Here is a 23,753-nt window from a genome sequence, read left to right as displayed (position 1 = left end):
TGCCTGACCAGTCTGCCTGCCTTGACACAAAGCCTGTCTGCCACTCTGTACATCCTGGACTCTGATCTGGTTTTGACCTTTTGCCTGTCCACGACCATTCTCTTGCCTACCCCTTTGGATTTTTAAACATTGTAAGACTCCAACCATCTGCCTCCTGTGTCTGCATCTGGGTCTCGCCTTGTGCCTTGATACTACGTGTTATAGAAGAGTGCAGAAGCTCTGAACTATCCTAAAGGTTATGGAACATTTGCTCTTTGAGTATTTTGTCCAGTAGGTTTCCTCTAGGAGAAAGCCCCCACTGCTATGTAAAAGATAATCAAATGAAAACACCATAGCAAATATTACAGTAATGTCTGCAAAAACACTACAGTAATACTACTGTTTTTTTAATACAGTATTTATACTATAGTAAACTGTAAATACTACAGTATACTACAGTCATGTCAACAACACAACAGTGAATACTACAGTAAAGTCAGCAAAAACACTACAGCTAATACAAAACGTCCTCTCAATGTCAACTGCGTTTATTTTCAGCAAACGTAATTTGCGTAAATATTTGTATGAACATAACAAGATTCAACATCTGAGACATAAACTGAACAAGTTCCACAGACATGTGACTAACATAAATGGAAGAATGTGTCCCTGAACAAAGGGGGGGTCGAAATCAAAGTAACAGTCAGTATCTGGTGTGGCCACCAGCTGCATTAAGTACTGCAGTGTATCTCCTCCTCATAGACTGCACCAGATTTGCCAGCTCTTGCTGTGAGATGTTACCCCACTCTTCCACCAAGGCACCTGCAAGTTCCCGGTCATTTCTGGGGGAATGGCCCTAGCCCTCACCCTCCGATCCAACAGGTCCCAGACGTGCTCAATGGGATTGAGATCCGGGCTCTTCGCTGGCCATGGCAGAACACTGACATTCCTTTCTTGCAGGAAATCACGCACAGAACGAGCAGTATGGCTGGTGGCATTGTCATGCTGGAGGGTCATGTCAGGATGGGCCTGCAGGAAGGGTATCACATGAAGGAGGAGGATGTCTTCCCTGTAACACACAGCATTGAGATTGCCAGCGATGACAACAAGCTCAGACCAATGATGCTATGACACACCACCCCAGACCATGACGGACCCTCCATCTCCAAATCGATCCCACTCCAGAGTACAAGCCTCGGTGTAACGCTCATTCCTTCGACGATAAACGCGAATCTGACCATCACCCCTGGTGAGACAAAACCTCTACCTGTCAGTGAAGAGCACTTTTTGCCAGTCATGTCTGGGCCAGCGACGGTGGGTTTGTGCCCATAGGCGACGCTGTTGCCGGTGATGTCCTCAGTCCAGCCCTCAGTCCAGCCTCTCTCAGCCTATTGCAGACAGTCTGAGCACTGATGGAGGGATTGTGCGTTCCTGGTGTAACTAGGGTAGTTGTTGTTGCCATCCTGTACCTGTCCTGCAGGTGTGATGTTTGGATATACCGATCCTGTGCAGGTGTTGTTACACGTGGTCTGCCACTGGGAGGATGATCAGCTGTCCGTCCTGTCTCCCTGTAACGCCGTCTTAGGCGTCTCACAGTACGGACATTGCAATTTATTGCCCTGGCCACATCTGCAGTCCTCATGCCTCCTTGCAGCATGCCTAAGGCATGTTCACGCAGATGAGCAGGGACTCTGGGCATCTTTCTTTTGGTGTTTTTCAGAGTCAGTAGAAAGGCCTCTTTAGTGTTCTAAGTTTTCATAACTGTGACCATAATTGCCTACTGTCTGTAAGCTGTTAGTGTCTTAACGACCGTTCCATAGGTGCATGATCATTAATTGTTTATGGTTCATTGAACAAGTATGGGAAACAGTGTTTAAACCTTTTACAATGAAGATCTGTGAAGTTATTTGGATTTTTACGAATTATCTTTGAAAAAGTGTCCAGAAAAAGGGACGTTTCTTTTTTTGCTGAGTTTATAATATTTATGCCATAGTATACTATAGTATTTTTCATGTCAGAATCCCCTCAAACCTGGGTACAACAGACACAGACAGAAAAGGGCCTCTTGGTCTGATATGAGGTCTTACTGCACAGGGGATGATATCTTTGAAACCTGCTCTGTCTACATCAGACACTCAGGTTCTCAGAGAATACATTTATCTCAGCTCTACACAGGCCAGGAAATCCTTACCGTCTCCAGAGGAACTCAAGGAAGAGGAGGAACCCCAGAGTTCCTCTGAGAGGAGAGGCAGGAGTAGAGGGAGAGGAGGAGGAGAGGAGAGACTCTGGAGAAGCTCTAAGAGGACAGGGGGAGTAGGAGGAGATGGGGGGAAAATTATGTAACAGGATACAGCAGTAATGATTTGTGCAAACTGTTGGATCCACTTCAGGGAAGACATATCTTTGAAAAAAGTTGGTTTCCTCTCTAAGGTGCAAATAGTACAATTCTCAGTGGATGGTTACTGAACACATGTCATATACAGTATGGATATCACTTACTGTAGGTGCAGACTTGCCGAACAGCACATTTCAAAATATTGCTGGCCCTTATGCTATATAGTGTATATATGGGTCCTATTCAGTCGCAATCTATTATCATGTTTCCACGGTAAGATAAAAGCCTATTTTTAGCACTGCAAGAGAACATATTTCAATTCCAAATGAGCACAGTGTAAATATTTGTCTTCCCAGAGACAACCGAAGTACAGTGTTTCACCAGTAAGAAGCTGTGGTTGAATATGCCCTGTGTTGTCTCTACTGTTACTGCACCCAGACCTCCTTTCATCGTCTAATGTCTATTCTTAAAAATGCTCTGTATACACCGTAAATGGTCTAAATGCACTGGAATACTGAATGAACCCCTTTAAACGAAAGGCAATATAATAAATATAATTATTGTCTGTCTGTCTGTCTGTCTTTTGTTTAGGTCTCTGGTCAAAAGTAATGCATTATACAGTATAGGGAATACATACCATATCTGTGTCAAGATGACAAAGTGTGTTTTAGCCTAAACATGACAGAGGGATGCTTTTATGACCTGACCTGGGAAACAAGAGATGATGACCTACATAGAACCATCCCTGTTCAAAGGACAGTGTAATAAACAACACATTTTACTTTCTCATTCTCACACTCCTCCACGTGCCTCGAATGGGCTTGATTTTTTATCAACATGTTTCCATTTCTTAGTGTTTAACAGAAGAATGTATGTCCGCATCACAGTGTGGCTCCACAGTACACAGAGTTTAGATTTACTACAGCTTCAATGTGTCTATTTTTTTTTAACTCCACCAGGAGGAATCCCTTCCTCGTCCAGAGACTGTTTCCTACTACAGCCAGCTATATAGCACAGCTACAAGTATCATGACACAAGGTGAGACCCAGATGCAGACACAGGAGGCAAATGGTTGGAGTCTTACAATGTTTAATAATCCAAAAGGGGTAGGCAAGAGAATGGTCACGGACAGGCAAAAGGTCAAAACCAGATGAGAGTCCAGGAGGTACAGAGTGGCAGACAGCCTCATGGTCAAGGCAGGCAGACTGGTCAGGCAGGCGGGTTCAGAGTCCAGAAACAGGCAAAGGTCAAAACCAGGAGGACTAGAAAAAGGAGAATAGCAAAAAGCAGGAGAATGGGAAAAACACTGGTTGACTTGGAAAACACACAAGATGAACTGGGACAGAGACAGGAAACACAGGGATAAATACACTGGGGGAAATCAGCGACACCTGGAGGGGGTGGAGACAATCACAAGGACAGGTGAAACAGATCAGGGCGTGACAACAGGCAGCCATGGACTCCATGTTAGCTTCCTGAGGATTTGCCTGCTGAGCTGAAGCCTGGTTTGAGGCTTTATCATAATATACATTACAACTCTACCAGGAGGAATCACTTCCCCTCAGACTCATTGTCGTTCCTACTATAGCAGGCTATATGACACAGCGAGAGCTAGTCACGGAGTCTACAAGTGCGTCCCAAATGGCACTACTTTTCACCCGAGCCCTATCAGCCCTGGCCAAAAGTAGTGCACTAAATAGGGGAATAGGGTGCCATTTGGGACAAAACCATCATTAACGTCTTGGGGGCTCGTCCTGCTGAGCTGAGATCTGGTTTGAGGTATGTGAGGAAGGCTTGGGTCAGAGCTGAGGGCCCTGGTCTCCTCTACTCATCTAGGCTCAAATGACACCATATTCACTACATAGTGCACTACATTTGACTAGAGCCCTGGTCAAAAATAGTACACAATATAGGGAATAGGGTGCCATTTGGGATGCAGACCTACAGTCTTAATTACATTCCTATCCTCCTCATCACCACCTGTCATCACCTGGATCGCCGTGGAAACATTTCACTCAGAGCCACCTGACATCATGCTGTTATTATAATATCATGTCATAACTTTACATTTACCAAATATTTTTAGGGAACACTTGTTTCTATTGAGTCACTTCAACAGCATTACCACAAATGAGAAACAATAATACAAAATGTAAAATCCTCCCTCCCACCCCCTATTAGCCTGGTCCCAGATCTGTTTGTGCTTTTTCTTACTCCATTGTCATTCCCAAGCCAAACATGTTTGGCATAACACTTTCATAATAAGAATTTGGTAAGGAAGCTAACAACCCATCCTTTGATTGATCTGAAGTTGAATTTTAGTTTAAGTTTTGTTTACACTGTAATGTGTTATGTAGGCTGCAAGTATGTACAGGTAAGGGTTTGGACAGGATGGATGAGAGCCTGGTGAGATTCTCCTCATAAAGCATAATTTTCTTGACTGATGTATTGTCAAGTCCTATCAACAATATTTAATTGCAAAAGGATTAAGCCATACCATTGTTGAAATAGTTTCTGATAAAGACTAAATGCCACACACACAATCAAAGCAGTTTGTTTGACACTTGTCAATACATAACAATATTTATGGTGCAGTCTTCAGAGAGTAAAATTACCAGACAGATTCAACCCAGATAATTGGATCACTGCATGGGCTTCAAACATAAGATCATGATGAAAATTATTATAAGGTTTTTATGTGTATATTTGTTAGTAACAGTTTGAATTCCTTGTATGACTTATCAAAACAATTGCAATGTATTGCTAATCATACACATACTGCTATAAAGCACTATAATACATGATTTATTTCATAGTACATTACGGACTCCTTTGAAACAACAGCTTGGATCGAGATTTTGGATTGAGGCTAATATCCAACACAAAGTGAAGGGAAATCATAAAACCCATTGTGAACAGAGATGTGTACAAGAAGCCAACAAGTTTCTAAAAAAGGAACAAGAAAAGTTTTTTTTAAAACAACAACGGATACACCATTGTTTTCAAGAATATAAGTTTTATAGAAATTGACATCATCTGTTATTTACATAAAAATATCCATGTACATTTGCAAAACTACAAGTAATTTACAAAAGTTCCCGGAATCTTCAGTAATTTTGATAATTAACAGGTAATCTATGGCAATCTATGGTAACTTTAGTAATTTATACTTGAATAACTTTAAAAAATACTGGATTCATATAGTATTATTTTTATATCTGTGTCCATATTGTCCATGAGTTTCTAGTGGATAGACCATATGGTTAAAGAGAAAATTGCCTAATTAATGAAAAAAGCATCTAATCAACAATGGCATTATTTCAATAAAATCTGAAACTATTTACTTTTTCACAACTTAGTGCCAAAACATTTACAACAAAGACATATTGACATAGTAACATAAATAATATTGTCCAAAAAAAAGAAGTATATTTAATTCTGAAACCCTCATATTAAACACCAATGGTATTTACTAAGTTGATGGTTTATATTTAGGATAATGTTTTACAGCTTTGTCATTCTATTTTGATTTAATAATCAAACTATTTGATTAGGTTATATGCAATATTTAACGTGTTATAAGGCCACACAGAGGGCCAGAGATGATTACAGACACCTGTGATAATCTGAAGTACCCAAAAAGTCCATATAACATTTTGAAAGTTACTAGTAATATACCCTCCTTTTGCAATCCTACATCCATGATAACTTAATAAATATTCCAACATGATCTACAATAGTGTTTTATGAAATACAGCATGGATAGGAATATTGCATCTTCAGTAAGAACAATGATGCGTGTTGGACACATGGGATGGATCAATTCATTCAACTACCCAAGAGAATGAACAACACTCCAATAAGGTTTCAAAATAGCAAATTCACAAGCTTTGTTAGAGTTTTGTAGAATGATGTTATTATGTTAAACAACTAAAAAGTACTTTGACGCAAATCATTGATTTATACAAACAGTTATGCCCTTTTTTTGGAAAAAAATAACATTAGAAAAGACAATATGATTATTCAGTGCCAGTATACAGTACTGTACATCTCTGGAGGCACCTCATGCATACAGTGGTAGGTATACAGGTCTACAGCAGGAGCTGATGATTGAACCCCAGTGAGTCTAGTCCCTATAGGCTATAGTCGCTGGAACCTCCACTGAGCTCTTTTCTTCTGAGCTCCTCAGAGGAAATCTGAGTTGGATCTGTCTTCCACTCTACATCCATCAAAGCATTTGAACAGCCGTAAAAAAAAAAAATTGCAACACATGCTTTTCCAGAGTTAAAAACTATTTCCAGACCAACGTTACGTAACTCTTTGGTCTCCATTATTATTGGAGCGTCACCTGGATTTAAATGAATCATGTGTCCATGCACGCTGGCTGACATTGAAATAAGATGGATGTGTCTGTGATATCATACTGTAGGATTATTGCATCTCTGAACTTCACTTTCAACCACTGCCTGTTCAGAATGCTTTGGGACAAGATACTGACAACAGTACTGTCTCCAAGTGGACTGTCTACAAGTACTGTCTACAAGTTACATACTGTGAACAGATTCCCATAGGGGCAGTATTGCAAATCAACGACAGTATAACTAAAAAGTGGCGCTTTCAAATATTTTGTTTGATCCAATAATTTTCTTGTGTGACATTAATTAAGACTTAACAATGTTTAAAGTTAAAAACACATAAATCAGTAACCTGTAGATATGTCTCAAATACTTTGAGAAACATGAACATTGGTCTAACAGGGAAAAATAAAGAAAAACACACGGCCTATAGTAAACCACATTTTAAGCCACGTAGCATAAGTAAAAAAAAAAACATTTCTGGCACCAGTTTACCTATTAAAGGGCCGCAGCTGAGCTGAGGAGGATTATTTATTGGGTTCCATTTATGTTGCACTTGCGATGCCTTTTGGCTTCCTGTCAGTGCACGAAAGATTGTGCAACTGTTGAATCAGTTCCTCTGTGTGACACCATGCACCAATGGAATGGTAATGGAAAACTCTCTGTCTTAACAGATGATAGGTTGGGGCTGGGAGAGTACTATAGCAGCTGGGAGAGACTAGGAGAGTACTGTCTCTGAGGGAGTCCATTCAGTTATGTCAAGCTTGAGAACAACTGTTATTGCAATTACCTAATGATAGACATGCTGTCACGTTCCTGACCTGTTTTATGTTATTTTTGTATGTGTTTAGTTGGTCAGGGCGTGAGTTGGGGTGGGCATTCTATGTTTTGTGTTTCTATGTTTAGGTGGTTGGTAATTAGCCTTATATGGTTCTCAATCAGAGACAGGTGTTTGACTTTTCCTCTGATTGAGAATCATATATAGGTTGGCTGTTCACACTGTTTGTTTGTGGGTGATTGTCTTCCGTGTCTGTGTCTATGCACCACACGGGACTGTTTCGGTTTGTTTGTTCGTTCGTTCGTTTTGTTGTAGTCTGTACCTGTTCGTGCGTTCTTCGTGTTACATGTAAGTTCTCATAGTTCAGGTCTGTCTACGTTTTCGTTTTGTTATTTTGTAATCATTTCAAGTGTTCTTCGTGTTTCGTCTTCGTCTGTAAATAAATCATTATGTATTCACAACCCGCTGCATTTTGGTCCTCCGATCCTTCTCTCCTCTCCTCGTCCGAGGAGGAGGAAGAACTAGACACCCGTTACACATGCTCTGTGCCATGGCTCTTATAGGAAGATACTCTCTCTGAACAAATACAATGCTATTTCTCTGTAAAAAGAAAGATCAACAGACGTTCAGCATGGTTATAGAGAAGGGCACTCAACATGTACTACCCTGACACAAATGACTGATGATTGGTTTAAAGAAATTGATAATAAGAAGATTGTGGGAGCTGTAATGTTAGATTTCAGTGTAGCCTTTGATATTTATTTCAATTACATTTTTTTACCCCTTTTCTTGGTATCCAATTGGTAGTTACAGTCTTGTCCCATCGCTGCAACTCCCGTACGGCCTTGGGAGAGGCGAAGGTCGAGAGCTGTGTGTCCTCCGAAACACAACCCAGCCAAGCTGCACTGCTTCCTGACACACTGCTCGCATAATCCGGAAACCAGCCGCACCAATTTGTTGGAGGAAACACCGTACACCTGGCGACCGTGTCAGCGTGCATTGCACCTGGCATGCCACAGGAGTTGCTAGTACACGATGGGACAAGAACATCCCTGCCGGCCAAACCCTCCCCTAACCCGGACGACGCTGGGCCAATTATGTGCCGCCCCATAGGTCTCCCGGTTGTGGCTGGCTGTACCAGAGCCTGGACTCCTACCAGGATCTCTAGTGGCACAGCTAGCACTGTGATGCAGTGCCTTAGACCACTGCTCCACTCGGGAGGCCACCTTTGATATTTTTGACCATAACCTGTTGTTGTGAAAACGTATGTGTTATGGCTTTTCAACATCTGCCATATTGTGGATTCAGAGCTAACTATCTAATAGAACTCAAATGGTTTTCTTTTATGGAAGCTCCTCTAATGTCAAATATGTCAACTGTGGTGTACCGCAGGGCAGCTCTCTAGGCCCTCTACTCTTTTCTATTTTTTACCAATGACCTGCCACTGGAATTAAACAAAGCATGTGTGTCCATGTATGCTGATGATCCAACCATATACGCATCAGCATCCACAGCTAATGAAGTCACTGAAACCCTTAACAAAGAGTTGCGGTCTGTTTTGGAATGGGTGGCCAGTAATAAATTGGTCCTGAACATCTCTAAAACTAAGAGCATGGTACAAATAATTATCTAAGTTCTAGACCTCAGCTGAATCTGGTACTGAATAATGTGGCTGTTGAAAAGTTGAGGAGACTAAATTACTTGGTGTTAACTTAGATTGTAAACTGTCATGGTCAAAACATATATATTACGAGTCAAATGTTTAGACACACCTACTCATTCCAGGGTTTTTCTTTATTTTTACTAATTTACTAATTTCTACATTGTCGATTAAAAATATGAAATAACACATGGAATCAAGGAGTAACCAAAAAAGTTTTCAACAAATTAAAATATATTTTATATTTGAGATATTTGTGAATACAATGCTCTTAGTTTTAGAGATGCACAATGCAGAAAGTAATACAAATCCTGAAAAACCCTTGAATGAGTAGGTGTGTCCAAACTTTTGACTGGTACTGTAGATTTAATGGTTGTAAAGATGGGGAGAGGGCTGTCCGTAGTAAAGAGATGCTCTGCTTTTTGACACCACACTCCCAAAAACAAGTCCTGCAGGTTCTACTTTTGTCTTATCTTGATTATTGTCCCGTCTTGTGGTCGAGTGCTGCAAAGAAATACCTAGTTAAGCTGCAGATGGCCCAGAACAGAGTGGCACATCTTGCTCTTCATTGTAATCAGAGGGCTGATATAATAATCCTATGCATGCCAGTCTCTCTTGGCTAAGAGTTGAGGAGAGACTGACTGCATCACTTCTTCTTTTTATAAGAAAGATTGTGTTGAAAATCCAAAAATGTTTGCATAGTCAATTTACACACAGCTCTGACACACACACTTACCCCACCAGACATGCCACTAGGGGTCTTTTCATAGTCCCCAAATCCAGAACAAATTCAAGAAAGCGTACAGTATTATGTAGAGCCATTATTGCATGGAACTCTGTTCCATCTCATATTGCTCAAATGAACAGCAAACCTGGTTTTTAAAAAAACAGATAAAGTAACACCTCACGGCACCACGCCTCTCCCCTATTTGACCTAGATCATTTTTGTGTATGTATTGATATGTAGGCTATGTGCGCCTTTAAAAAAAAATGTATGTACTTCTGTCCTTGAGCTGTTCTTGTCTATTAATGTTCGGTATTATGTCATGTTTCATGTTTTGTGTGGAACCCAGGAAGAGTAGCTGCTGCTTTTGCAACAGCTAATGGGGATCCTAATAAAATACCAAACATGACTACATGGGTTCTCTCTGCATCTAACAGGCATGTTACACTTGATGTGTAACTTTTGCAGAGCCTTACACTTGAGAACACTTGATGTGTAACTTTTGCAGAGCCTTACACTTGAGAACATTGATAAAGTGGCTCAAGCTCTGCTCACGGCAGAAAAAGCTATACGTGTCCAGTGAAAGCACCTAAAAACCTACTGTTTTGGGACACCCCAGAGTAGTTCCCCTGTAGTACTACTACATGGGTTGAGTCGTTGTGCTGTAGGTAAGACTCATAAATGGCCCTACCTACCTCAGTAAAAGCCCACAGTCAGTAAAACCCTGCTCAGATTCCAGAACTGTAATGTTGCAACCAGCTGACTAATCACATTCACACTGAGGATGCAAAGCCAAGGCATTCAACGAGGCAGGCAGCGCACCCGTAACATCTTTATAAACTGATACACACTCTGGATCGTAAAACAGCAAGGCTGGTATTTGGGACGCAGCACGAGGCTTTCTCTGTGATGAGCTGACACGGGGGATGTGTGAGTAGGAAAAAGCAGGTTAAGTTTCTCTGTAAGAGGCTATGTCAGTGGGCGGCTCAGTGGACAGCAGGTTACAATGCAACATAGGGATTTCTTATATATATATCGTATATTTGTTACACTAAGAATTTCTGCCAGCATTTTTTATCTTACAGACATTGCTCTGGATTTTGCCTAGCTGAGTTGACATGTGAAGGCAGGAACAGCTGCTGGTGACACAAACTATTCCTTGTTGAAATGAGGAACTCTGACTGAGGTGATGGTTTAGATAAGGAACAAAAACAGTATACTCATACATTGTATCGTGAAAGCATATGATAGTGAGATTTAGGAGGAAAACTGAGTCCCAGGATGATTGTTGCTTACTACTACTCACTCAGAGTCCACCCATTCTTGTTTTCTGTTGTTCCTTCGAACCGGATGTGAGGGTTTTGCACACTCTGGTTGAAGAGCTCAAACATCACTGAATCTGGACCCCAGATGCCCCATTGAGGAAGACCCTGATGAGAAAGTGTGTGCTTGTTGATAAGAACAAAAAATGCCAGCTGCCCGACTCAAAGACAGACCCTAAACCTCACCGAATTGTGACAGAACTATAGACTCACAGCAGGAATCATTCCAAGTCAAGAAAGGCAGCGAACACTGCAGATTTCAGGTCTAAAATACAGACACTTCATAGTGAAAAACTGGCATTGAGTTTTGACAACAATGGAGGTTTTATGAGTTACAGTTTCTTTACAAAGACCTATACGTATAAAAGTCAGTTCAGTCCTGAAAACATCTTTCTGTATGACAACTAATATCCACCCATACAGTTCTAAACACACATTTTCCCTTCCCATATCTTCAAGGCTTCATTCAACCACGCCTATAAAAGCCTTTTTAGTTGGTAATAATGAGACATTCCCCACTAACTGCTCATAAAGAGAATATAATGCCTGAGGGTATGTGTGTCATTGAACTCAATGAAGGGTTGCGTCCCAAATGTTACTCTATTCCCTATTTAGAGCACTACTTTTGACCCAGGCCCACTATGTAGGGAATAGGGTGTAATTCGGGACACAGCTATACTTTTGCCGAAAGGGCATTTAAGGTGTATTATTGCCATGTGGTAAGAAGGTGCATGCCTTTTCAACAAGGAAAAGGTCAGGACGAAGGTTGGCATAAATGGTACATCAGACTGGCAGCATGGAACCGGATGCGCCACAAAGAAGTGGCACCCTATTCTCTATATAGTGCTGATCTTTGACCTGAACCCTATGGGCCCCCGTCAAAAGTAGCGCACTATATTGGGAATAGGGTACCATTCTGGATGCACATTGAATGTAGGTAATTTGCCCCTTGAAAATCACTGTGTTGCTGTTTGTCAGATTTTGGTATTGTCTGTTGGTGATCTCCCCCATCTCTTCCACAGTCTCATAAAATATAAACTGAATGATAGAAAGATCAGGGCTAAGCATTTTCTGTACTTCCAAAACCACATGGAAAAGCAATAGGAATCACTTTTACATGGTTTCTACGTACATGTACTTTATTACAATACAGAGAATGCTGTAAACACTTCTGAATAGGCTTCTGACTGGAAATGACATTTAATTGTCAGTATTGTGAAGCATGGAACACTTTGTCAGCCTCTTTGTGGTCAGATCTCGCCAATTCCCCGATTCCCATCAGGAAAAATAAAAAGAATAATATGTCCATAACTTCTAGAAATCTTAATACCATAATATAGAATGATGAACAGAACACAGCAGACTCAAACAGGCCGACGGCAGCCTATTGAATTGATGTTTCAAAATACTGGTCTTTCTCGGAAAGCAGTGGCTGAATTTTAGTCAAAGGGTTTTCACCACGTGAAGTAGGGGTGCTGGCAGTCTATGGAGTACATGTGTGTATGTACTAATAAATTGCTAACGGGGTGCTAGGCTTATTCCTGAGAGGGCTTCAGCACTGGCAAACCCCTCCCCGGAGCTGCCAATGTCAGCTATCCATTTAAACACTTATGGTGTCAGAGGAAGCGTCGCCCAGAGGATTTCAGCCATGGCAGTTATAACCACTTTTAGTCCCATACTTCAAACTCACTCTGGTCTGAACAAGTTACTCTAGCGATCTGCAACATGATTGGTTAAACAAACATTTATTTGCATTTATCGTGTGCAGGTTTATTTTGATTGACAAGAGCTACAATTATTTGATACAAAGCTTTCCTTTGCCACAGCATGCAGTCACCCCTTTTGAGACTGATGCCCTCTAGCGTTGAATAGATTTGCATAAACCAGGCTCAGTTCATAATTCTGTTCACAAACATGTCTGTAATTTCATAGGACACATTCAACATCAATCCTTCAGACCTTCAGGATATTTACAGTGCCTTCAGAAAGTATTCATACCTCTTCAAATGTTTTTGTGTTACAGCCTGAATTGAAAATGGATTCAAAAAATCATCTTTTAGCAAATTTACTGAAAATTAAATACAGAAATATCACATTTACATAAGTATTCACACCCCTGTGTCAATACTTTGTAGGTGCACCTTTGGCGGCAATTACAGCTTAGGCAGTCGTCTTAGGAAATTCTATCTAGATCTACGTATCAGCTTTTTACATCTGGATTTGGGGATTTTCTCACATTCTTCCCTGCAGATTTTCTCAATCTCTATTAAATCAGCTGGGGAGCTGCAGGGAACAGCAAGTATTCAAGTCTTTCCAAAGATTTTCAATGAGATTCAAGTCTGGGCTTTGGCTGGGCCACTAAAGGACTTTCATATTCTTGTTCTGAAGACATTCCAGTGATGCTTTGGCTGTATACTTAGGGTCATTGTCCTGTTAGAATGTAAATCTTCGCCCCCAGTCTAAAGGTTGTTTGCACTCTGAAGAAGGTTCTCATCAAGGATTTTGTTCTCTCATTGCTATCTCTTTCCTTACCAGTCTCTCAGTCCCTGCCACTGAAAAACATGCTCACAGCATGATTCTGCCACTACCAGTGTCACGCCCTGGCATTAGTTATCTTTGTTCTCTTTATCATTTTAGTTAGGTCAGGGTGTGACATGGGGGATGCAGGTGTTTTTGTTATTGTCTCGTTTTTTTTTTTTTTCTATGGGTGTTTGCTAGTCTAGGCGTGATGTATGTCTATGGTTGCCTAGATTGGTTCTCAATTAGAGGCAGCTGTCTATCGTTGCCTCTGATTGGGAACCATATTTAGGCAGCCATATTCATTGGGTAGTTTGTGGGTTATTGTCTATGTGTAGTGTTTGTGTCAGCACTAGTCTTCATTAGCTTCACGTTCGTCGTTTATTGTTTTGTATAGTTTGTCAAGTGTTCTTCATTTTCGTCTTCGTTAAATAAATCAAGTATGTATTCATTTCACGCTGCGCCACCAAAATCGGACCAAGCAGCGTGAAAGAGAGGAACAGCGCGTTGTGGAAAAATGGACTTGGGAGGAAATTCTGGACGGTAAGGGACCATGGGCACAGGCTGGTGAATATCGCCGCCCTAAAGCAGAGCTGGAGGCAGCGAAAGCGGAGAGGCGGCGGTATGAGGAGGCTGCACGTAAGCGCGGCTGGAAGCCAGAAAGGCAGCCCCAAAGATTTCTTTGGGGGGGGCACACGGGGAGTGGTGTTAAGCCAAGTAGGAGACCTGAGCCAACTCCCCGTGCTTACCGTGGAGAGCGTCGTATCGGGCAGGCACCGTGTTATGCGGTGGAGCGCACGGTGTCCCTGGTGCGTGTGCATAGCCCGGTGACGTACATTCCAGCACCTCGTATCAGCCGGGCTAGAGTGGGCATCGAGCCAGGTGCCATGAAACCGGCTCTACGCATCTGGTCACCAGTGCGTCTCCCTGGGCCGGTGTACATGGCACCAGCCCTACGCATGGTGTCCCCGGTTCGCCAGCACAGCCCAGTGCGGGCTATTCCACCTCGCCGCACTGGCCTGGCTAAGGGGAGTGTTCAGCCAGGTAAGGTTGGGCAGGCTCGGTGCTCGAGACCTGAAGTGCGTCTCCACGGTCCGGTTTATCCAGTGCCTACTCCAGTCCGCCTGTGACAGCTCCTCGCACCAGCCCAGTACCACTAGTGCCTACACCACGCACCAGGCTTCCTGTGCATCTCCAGAGCCCTGTACGCTCTGTTTCTCCTCCCCGCACTCGCCCGGAGGTGTGTGTCCCCAGCCCGGTACCACCAGTTCCGGCACCACGCACCAGGCTTATAGTGCGCCTCCACAGCCCAGTACATCCTGTTCCTTCTCCCCGCACTAGCCTTGAGGTGCATGTCCCCAGTCCGGTACCACCAGTTCCGGCACCACGCACCAGGCCTACAGTGCGCCTCGGCAATCCTGAGCTGCCCGTCTGTCAAGCGCCGCCTGAGCTGCCCTTCTGTCCAGCATCGCCTGAGCTGAAATAGACTCACACTGAATCAAACATGCAAGTGCTGAAAACAACATAGTGGAAAATTCATTGATTTATCTCTACACCATTTGAATCATAGGCTGCATCCCAAATGCCATCCTATTCCCTTTGCTGTGCACACATTTTGACCAGGACCCATAAGGTTTTAGTCAAAGTAGGGCACTATATAGGGAATAGAATGACATTTGGGATGCAATCAGTGTCTCAGTGGGTGTGCATCTAAAGATCCTAGTGTCAGGGCTCTAGTCTGGCATAGCAGTACACTCTTAGTTCCAACAGAGTTCTGTGGCAGTCCTCTAGAATAACCATTTTTGGTTCCAAGTACAGTAGAAGCCTTTTTGATTCCAGGTAGAGCTATTTTGGGTTCCATGTAGAACCCTATGTGAAAGGGTTCTACCTCAGAGGAGGCTGGTGGATGGAGCTATAGGAGGACAGGCTCATTGTATTGACTGGAATGGAATAAATGGAATGGAGGCAAATAGGGTTTACAGTTGTTTGGATGTGACCCAAAAGGTTTCTACCTGGAACCAAAAGGGTTCTACATGGAACCAAAATGTTTTTTTCGAAGGCTTCTCCTATGGGGACAGACGAAGAACCCTTTTTGGTTTTAGATAGTGCCTTTTTTTCTCAGAGTATATGAACAGTGTTAGGGCTCTTGTTAAACCCAGCAGTAATGACTATTACTGACTTCCTCCTCATGTGTTGTGTCCTGCTAGCACACTAAATCAGAGGCCTGTGGAAAGCCTGGGCGGACTAGGGACAGGCGACAGGTGCAGGGGCGTAGAGGATGGGGAGAGGAGAGGAGAGAAGAGGAGAGGATGGACGGGGGTGGAGAGGGATGGGGGAAAGAGGGGAAAAGTCCTGTCAGTGGAATAAGAAGTACTGTAATACAACGGAAAAAGGCCTTTACTGCAGTACATATTACGACATGTGGTGGTTGCTGATGGTCTCCATTAAGACAACAAAGACTGAGACACTGAAATGATGGAAAGATCCTGCCAATGATACCTCTTGCAGGACGGTTCCATACGAGTATGGGCATATAGACCAGTTGACTCTGAGGTTAGAATACAACACTTCAGTGGTACTGTAGTCCTCAGCAGCAGGGATATGTAATCACGGAACTTGCCTCTGCAAGTGTGCATGTCAATCTGTTGTTAACTTGAACTGAACTGAAACTCTTTTCAGGTTGATAAAAAAAATAACTGAAGAACCTGAGAACCTGAAGAATAACTGAGAACCTGAAGAATAACTGAGAACCTGAAGAATAACTGAGAACCTGAAGAATAACTGAGAACCTGAAGAATAACTGAGAACCTGAAGAATAACTGAGAACCTGAAGAATAACTGAGAACCTGAAGAATAACTGAGAACCTGAAGAATAACTGAGAACCTGAGAACCTGAAGAATAACTGAGAACCTGAAGAATAACTGAGAACCTGAAGAAGCTGTACAAGAAACACATTGTTTGTTGATGCAGAGCAGAGGAAAAATGAAAGATAAATATACCTAAAGTAAACTCTTTTCAGGTTGAGGAATAAACAACTGCTGTACAGTAAACAAAGGAACCTGAAGAAGTTGTTCATTGATGCACCGCAAATGAAAAAGAAATAGAATAAAGGATAATAGATGGTCGGTTGCCTGTCTTGTGTGAGGTTTTTACACTTGTTTTGGGCTGGAAGATTGTGTCAGGGCTCCTTCTTATTATGACTTCCCTGTCTCTGTAATAATAAATCAAATCAGTAATAACAGAGAGTATCAGCGGCCTAAAAGAGGGGAGAAGGGGGGGGGGGGGGGGGGGGGTGCAATGCAAATAGTCTGGGTAGCCATTTGATTAGATATTCAGGAGTCTTATGGCTTGGGGTTAGCTGTTTAGAAGCCTCTTGGACCTAGACTTGGTGCTCTGGTATCGCTTGCCGTGCGGTAGCAAAGAGAACAGTCTATGACTTGGGTGGCTGGAGTCTTTGACCATTTTTAGGGCTTTCCTCTGATACAGCCTGGTATAGAGGTCCTGGATGGCAGGAAGCTTGGCCCCAATGATGTACTGTGCCGTACGCACTAGCCTCTGTAGTGCCTTGCGTTCGGAGGCTGAACAGTTGCCATACAGGCAGGATGCTCTCGATGCTGCAGCTGTAGAACCTTTTGAGGATCTGAGGACCCATGCCAAATCTTTTCAGTCTACTGAGGGGGAATAGGTGTTGTCGTGCTCTCTTCACGGCTGTCTTGGTGTGGTTTATGGGGTTGTACACAATCACTGCAGCCAGAGAAGAATATAAGAACCTCCTGACCTGATCTATATTTCTACCAGATCAATGCATCTCCTTTTCTGGGATCAGCTGGTTGTGGTTATAGTCTGGATGGAAGCAGATAGTTGACGTACCAATCATATAGCAAGTACACTATCACCCTTCAAACACTCACAAAGTAAATTTTATTCTGGACCTCGAGGCCAGTTCTACTTCTGATTTTCATCCTTCCCCTCTAATCAAGGACTGATTCAGAACTGGGACAGCAGGTGAGTGCAGTTAATTATCATGTAGAACAGAAAACCCGCAGTAATCTGGACCTCCAGCCTTGGATTTAAATACCCCTGCTCTAAACCATACATTTCACATCGTTGTCTTATAATACCACCAACTTAAACCCCCATCATACCATCATATGTGTTTGTATAGTGTAATAACATCAAACTAATGTTGTATCAATGGACTTCACTAGCTTAAGCTCTGGCCCTGTGTGTCTAGCTGTCATGTGTAACACTGTATTTTAACATGTACGTCATCGGATAATCCCTGTGCATCCCAAATGGCACCCTACTCCCTACATAGTGCACTACTTTAGACCAGAGCCATTTGGGCCTTGGTCAAAATTTGTGCACTATATAGGGAATATTGTGCCATCTGGAATACAGATTTCTTCTCACTGTAGCGATTCCCAACATTTTGGTTTTGTTTCACTAAGAACACATGGAGATACTTCCCATCCAGAGAATTGGAACATTTAGCAGAGTGCAAATTAGGGGGGTGCTGAATGAGTCATGAGTTCTCCTAAATGCAACAAAGTCAACATTTTGGGGGGTCTCTAAATAATGTTAATTTAACCATTCTCCTATTTGTTTGAAATGCAATTTGTACTTCTACAGTGGTAAATATGTTTTTTCCAAATTAAACTAGCCCTCCTCCCATCTACTCCCCTCCTCCCCTCCGGCGTTCGCCGTCGCCGGTATACTAACCACCGGTCCTGGGATCCATCATTATACGCACACCTGGTATTACTCATTACGCGCACCTGCACATAATTAGGCACGCCTGGACTCCATTACCTCATATATTACCTCACTTATGTCTGGCACTCCCTTAGGATCTTTCCCCAGTCAGTATTGTTTATGTGTTTCATGTCTATACGCTACTCGTGTTTGTTATATTGTTCGATGTTCTGTTTGTTATTAAACTCACCACCTGCACTTGCTTTCCCGACTCCCAGTGTATACATTACAGAATACTGACTCAAACAATGGAAGCAGCAGGAACACAGAATGTCTCCCAGACAATCAACGAGCAGGGATACCTTCTGCGTCAACATCATGACCAGCTGGCACAACTGGGGACGGCTATGGAAGAGGTTCTTCACAGTGTGCAACGTCTCGAACATACCCGGAAGGCGTGGCCGTCAACTAGCGGAGGATACTCTACAAAAAGTCGACCCAGCGAGCCAGCACAACAGCCCATTCAGCAACCCAATCTGGTCAGCTATGCCCGTTTGTCCCTCCCGGATAAATATGATGGTACCCCATCTAAATGCTGTGGCTTCCTACTTCAGTGCTCCCTCTACTTTACACACCAGATAGGAGCCCACACCACCGAGAGGTTCAAGGTTGCCACGGTTAATTCTCTGCTGACTGGGCGGGCGTTGGAATGGGCCACGGCCACCTGGGAGCGAGGAGAGGAGCTAGATTCATATGAGGGGTTCATGGCTCTGTTCAAGTGCATCTTTGATCATCCCCCAGAGGGCAGAGAGGGAGGTGAGAGCTTACTTAATTACAGCAGGGGGACCAGACGGCTGCCAAGTACACGTTCACCTGCTGGATAGTAGCAGCATCCAGTGGAATGAGCCGGTGCTTCGTACGCTATTCAGAAGAGGTGTGCGCAAGGAGGTCCAGACGGAATTGGCCTGTCGAGACGACAATCTCTCCTTGGACGCACTCATTGCGATGGCCATCTGTCTGGATAACCTACTTCGGGAGTGTCGGTACTCTTATCGCTTCTCTCCATCACTGAACACTCTGGCTCAGAGCCTGAACCCATGGAGGTAGGGGTCACACGCCCCGCAGCGGAGCGACACAGATGGTGGCAGCTGGGGCTCTGTCTGTATTGTGGTCAAGGAGCGCTCCAGCGGTGTCCAGCACTTCCCAATCCGGGATTCACAAGAGCAGAGGGACGGTCGTGTGTTTTTACACCTCCTGGTGTAGGAGTGAGTATTCTATCTTCATCACTTCCTGCTAAACACTTTTTGGTGTCCATCACACTAGTTGACTGTCCCTCATGTACTGTCTCTACAGCGTTAGTGGATTCCTTTGCCAAGGGGAACTTTATTAACCAGACCCTTTCCTCCTCTCTTAACATCATCTCATACCCGCTCTCTTCTCCTTTCCCGGTTCAACTCCTCGATAGTCGGCCATTAGGATCCGGAACCATCACACACATCACCCAACCCCTCACCCTCACCATGGAATCCATTCATCAGGAGAACATACCCTTCATCACCAGTTCACAAGATCATCCTCAGCCTCCCAAGGCTTCAACTTCATAACCCCACCATCTTATGGTCGAGGATGAGAATCACAGACGGGTCACACGAATAACGGAGGACCTGCTTCCCCATCCCCTGTGGTTCCACGTCGGTTGAGAGTCCTATGGTTGCCCTTCAGCCCAACATCCCGGAGGTATACCAGGACCTGCGGGAGGTTTTCTTCAAGACCTGCAACACCTGTCTTCCTCCTCATTGCCCCTGGGACTGTACCATTGACCTGCTGGTAGTGTCTGCACAGATGAATCTACCTTCTGTCGGTGGCTGAGACCCAGGCCATGGAGGATTACATCCAAGAGGCGCTCCAACAAGGTTTCATCTGCACGTCCACTTCTCCTGCATCGGCAGGAGGGATGGAGGGTTACGTCCATGTATTGATTAGAGGACTCAATGAAATCGCCACAAAGTACCGTTACCTTTTCCCGTTGGTGCCAGCAGCCATAGAACAGCTCCGCAGGGCCCATTTCTTTACCAAACTGGACCTGCGGAGTGCATAAAATCTCATCCGCATCCGGGAGGGGGATGAATGGAAGACGGCTTTTAGCACAATGTCTGGTAACTACGAGCACTTGGTGATGCCGTTTGGTTTAGCCAATGCTCCGTCAGTGTTCCAGGCATTCGTTAACGAGGTGTTCAGGGACATGCTCGGACGCCAGGTGGTTGTGTATATCGATGACATCCTGGTCTACTCGGCAACCCTGGAGAATCACGTCACTCACGTTCGAGCAGTCCTGGAATGCTTCCTGGCTAACCACCTGTTTGTGAAGGCTGAGAAGTGTCAATTTCATCAGAAGGCCGTCTCATTCTTAGGCTACCAAATCAGCCCGCAGGGAGTGAGGATAGAAGACAAGAAGGTAGATGCGGTCAGGTCATGGCCAGTCCCAATCACCCTAAAGGGGTTACAATGGTTTTTGTGGTTTGCCAACTTCTATCGCCGTTTCATCAGGAACTTCAGCTCCGTCGCCGCCCCTCTCACCTCTCTCAAGGGTGGTCCCCATAGGTTAGTGTGGAGCCCAGCAGCTGGCGGGGCCGTCCATCTACTCAAGGAACATTTCACCTCCGCCCCATTGCTCAAACACCCAAATCCCACGATATCCTTTGTGGTGGAGGTTGACGCTTCAGAGGTGGGCGGGGGGGGCAGTTCTGTCTCAACGACAGGGTAATCCACAGAACTTGTATCAGTGTGCATATTACTCTCTCGTGTTTGTTATAGTGTTCGATGTTCCATTTATTATTAAACTCACCACCTGCACTTGCTTTCTGACTCCCAGCGTATACGTTACAATAGTCCCCTATCTCAGACCCTTTTTAGTTGCCCCAATTAATTTTTCTACAAAAAAGTTCCTTTTGTCAGTCAGCAAGATACATCAATTAATTTAGTCTAGAAGAGTATAGTCAATCGCTGAATGTCATTACACTTTTTGGTGTTTAGTAACCATGTCTATTTCCATTCATCAAATGGTGTGGAAAAAGTCTGACATTCTGGGATTTTTTTTTGACTGGACCTCCTATGCGTGCACGAACTTGCATGGCATTTTTTAATGGACTTAAGAGTAAATATGTAATTTAACGGTATTTTTTATTTATTACCTTTTAATTTGGGCATGAACACAACCAGTCATGATGTTTTAATCTTATAGTCAAACAAATCGCTTAAGGTAGTCTACCTGTGCATATTTGTCCACTCCAAAAACATTACAGCATCTAAACAGTGCACGGTGACTTGTTTGACAATAAGATAAAAACATCACGACTGGTTGTGTTCATGACAAATTAAAAGGTAATTAAAAAATGAATTACATGTCTTTACTATTAGGCCCATAAGACATGTCATGCAAAATGAAATTTTTGGAGGTCAAGGCCCCCCAAAAATTGAGACCCCGACAATCATGGTATAATTCGCACTCTGACCTTTGACATTTGCTTTAGATTTGACTTCATTCTCACTTTAGGAGCTTCTCTTTAGAGGGAGCTAGGTTAAAGGGTAACAACTGACACATTTAAAAGGACACAGATTGACATTTGTAGCATTGTCAAACTCTTTCATAGATTTTAGTAGGAGAACTAAAAAACAGACAACCCCCTTTCCCCTCCCCAAACAACTAGTGTTATACAAAAAAATGTGATTCATTAAGTAGGCAGGGCCAGTAGACAGGTGCACAAATTAGATTGCGATCATACATCTTCTCCTCAAATTGGGTAAATGTGATTCTAAAATGTAACTTGAATTGAATTCCTTATAGCGATGAACTACTAACACGTTTTTCAACAAAAAAAATTATCCTGGCGAATTATGCACTTCATATCCAAGAATATACTTTATTGAAAAAGGTTTGAAAACTGCAGTTAAAAAAAGCTATCGAGAATATGTGAAAAGTTAAGTTTGTCAGAGTGTTGCACATTTGAAACTTCTAAAAGCAAAGACAAGCTCAATATCTGAATGGTTAGCTAGGTAGAATAACAGACAGTCAGACAGAAAGGCAGAAAGAGAGAGCAAACACACTACTGTGAAACTCAGATCAGAGCTAAAATTACATCTGGTAGAAAAATATAAACATTTGCAGAAATTAAGGTACAGTCAGAAAACAACAATCACATTTTATTTTTTATTTTTTTTATTTTTATGTGAGCACCACAAACTCGATATCATGCAGAGGTAAATTACAAAATCTTCCTAAAAATCCTGTTTTATCACCTCAACCAATGGTCAAGGCTTCAAATAGATCGGTTTCAAAGATTATTTTGCTACCCCTGGCTAGCTTCTAATCTTTCATCTCTAATATACACCGAAAACCCACAAATATGCGTACGCTATTTACATATATTGATGGCTTTTAGTTATCTTTAGATACATGCATCAATGATTTTTGTTTTGTTTAGCAAATGGCTTTACTGGTCTCACTAAGTTCAAGTTCTGTATGTCTACACACGCATCATTTGGAGTGTAGAGCTTTTATGGGAGACCATTCATTGACATTATCTCTGTTGTTCCTCTCTGGTCGCTGGTGCATCTTTAGTCACCTGGTCTGTCCATGTTTTTGCTCATTGTCCCTCTGGTCTGACTCTCCTCCTGGCACCAGCTAGGGACAGAGACAACAGAAAGATCTTCATACACTCAAATAATAGAAATAAAGTTCAAGTCAATGTTCAATGATAGGTGGTCATTCTATTTCTATGGTCGCAATTACAGATCCTCATAGGATGACATTACCCATCATTTGAATCCCCCAACACGGTCAAACAGTATGTTATGTTATCAAGGAATCATGGTTTACTTGGAATTTTCCTGCCAGTTACTCGTCTCGGGTTTCCCTCTGTGAAGACAAATTTAAACCTCGGTCATTATAGAACCTTATAGAACCCAAATGTTGGTCACTACAGAACCTTAAAGAACCTAAACCATAGTCATTATAGAACCCTACAGAATCCAAACTCCAGCCATAACAGAAATCATATCTTAATCACTACAGATCCTTACAGAACCCAGTGAGGATGAGTAGGGTTTAGATGTGTCTCTTACCTTGGATGAACTTGGTGATTTTTTCAGAGTCCATGTCGAGCATTGAGGGGTTTCCCTCGATGGTGGTGATACGGGAGAAGTCAGCACCTACAGGACGGAGACAGGGATGTTACGTATATGTCACACTATTATGTATTCTAATGAAACATGCAATTATGTTGGACAATTGACTAATTCTGCCGACTATGCCAAATATCACAGGGTGGTAATGTAACAGTTAGTTTGAATCCTGATTGTCACTCTCTCAACCCAGATTCTAACAGAAC

The 23,753-nt window shown here is 43.0% G+C and overlaps 1 protein-coding gene and 1 non-coding gene across 2 annotated transcripts in view; one reads left to right on the top strand and one right to left on the bottom strand.

Moving 5' to 3' along the window:
- Positions 1 to 241: 241 nt before the first annotated feature.
- LOC129832586 (U7 small nuclear RNA) lies at positions 242 to 297 on the top strand. The gene has a single exon (XR_008755971.1). It is a non-coding gene; the product is annotated as a U7 small nuclear RNA (small nuclear RNA).
- A 22,712-nt stretch (positions 298 to 23,009) lies between these two features.
- The window catches only part of LOC129831581 (periostin-like), a 39,816-nt gene continuing 39,072 nt past the window's right edge, over positions 23,010 to 23,753 (bottom strand). Inside the window, exons 21-23 of the mRNA XM_055894934.1 lie at positions 23,488 to 23,574; positions 23,243 to 23,281; positions 23,010 to 23,047 (exon numbers count right to left, since the gene is read on the bottom strand). Of these exons, the coding sequence (XP_055750909.1) occupies positions 23,010 to 23,047; positions 23,243 to 23,281; positions 23,488 to 23,574 (164 nt within the window). The remainder of the gene's footprint in view (positions 23,048 to 23,242; positions 23,282 to 23,487; positions 23,575 to 23,753) is intronic.

The sequence above is a fragment of the Salvelinus fontinalis genome, chromosome 33, assembly GCF_029448725.1.
Source record: "Salvelinus fontinalis isolate EN_2023a chromosome 33, ASM2944872v1, whole genome shotgun sequence".
NCBI classification, from domain to species: domain Eukaryota; kingdom Metazoa; phylum Chordata; class Actinopteri; order Salmoniformes; family Salmonidae; genus Salvelinus; species Salvelinus fontinalis.
This window is presented reverse-complemented; position numbering and strand designations above follow the sequence as displayed.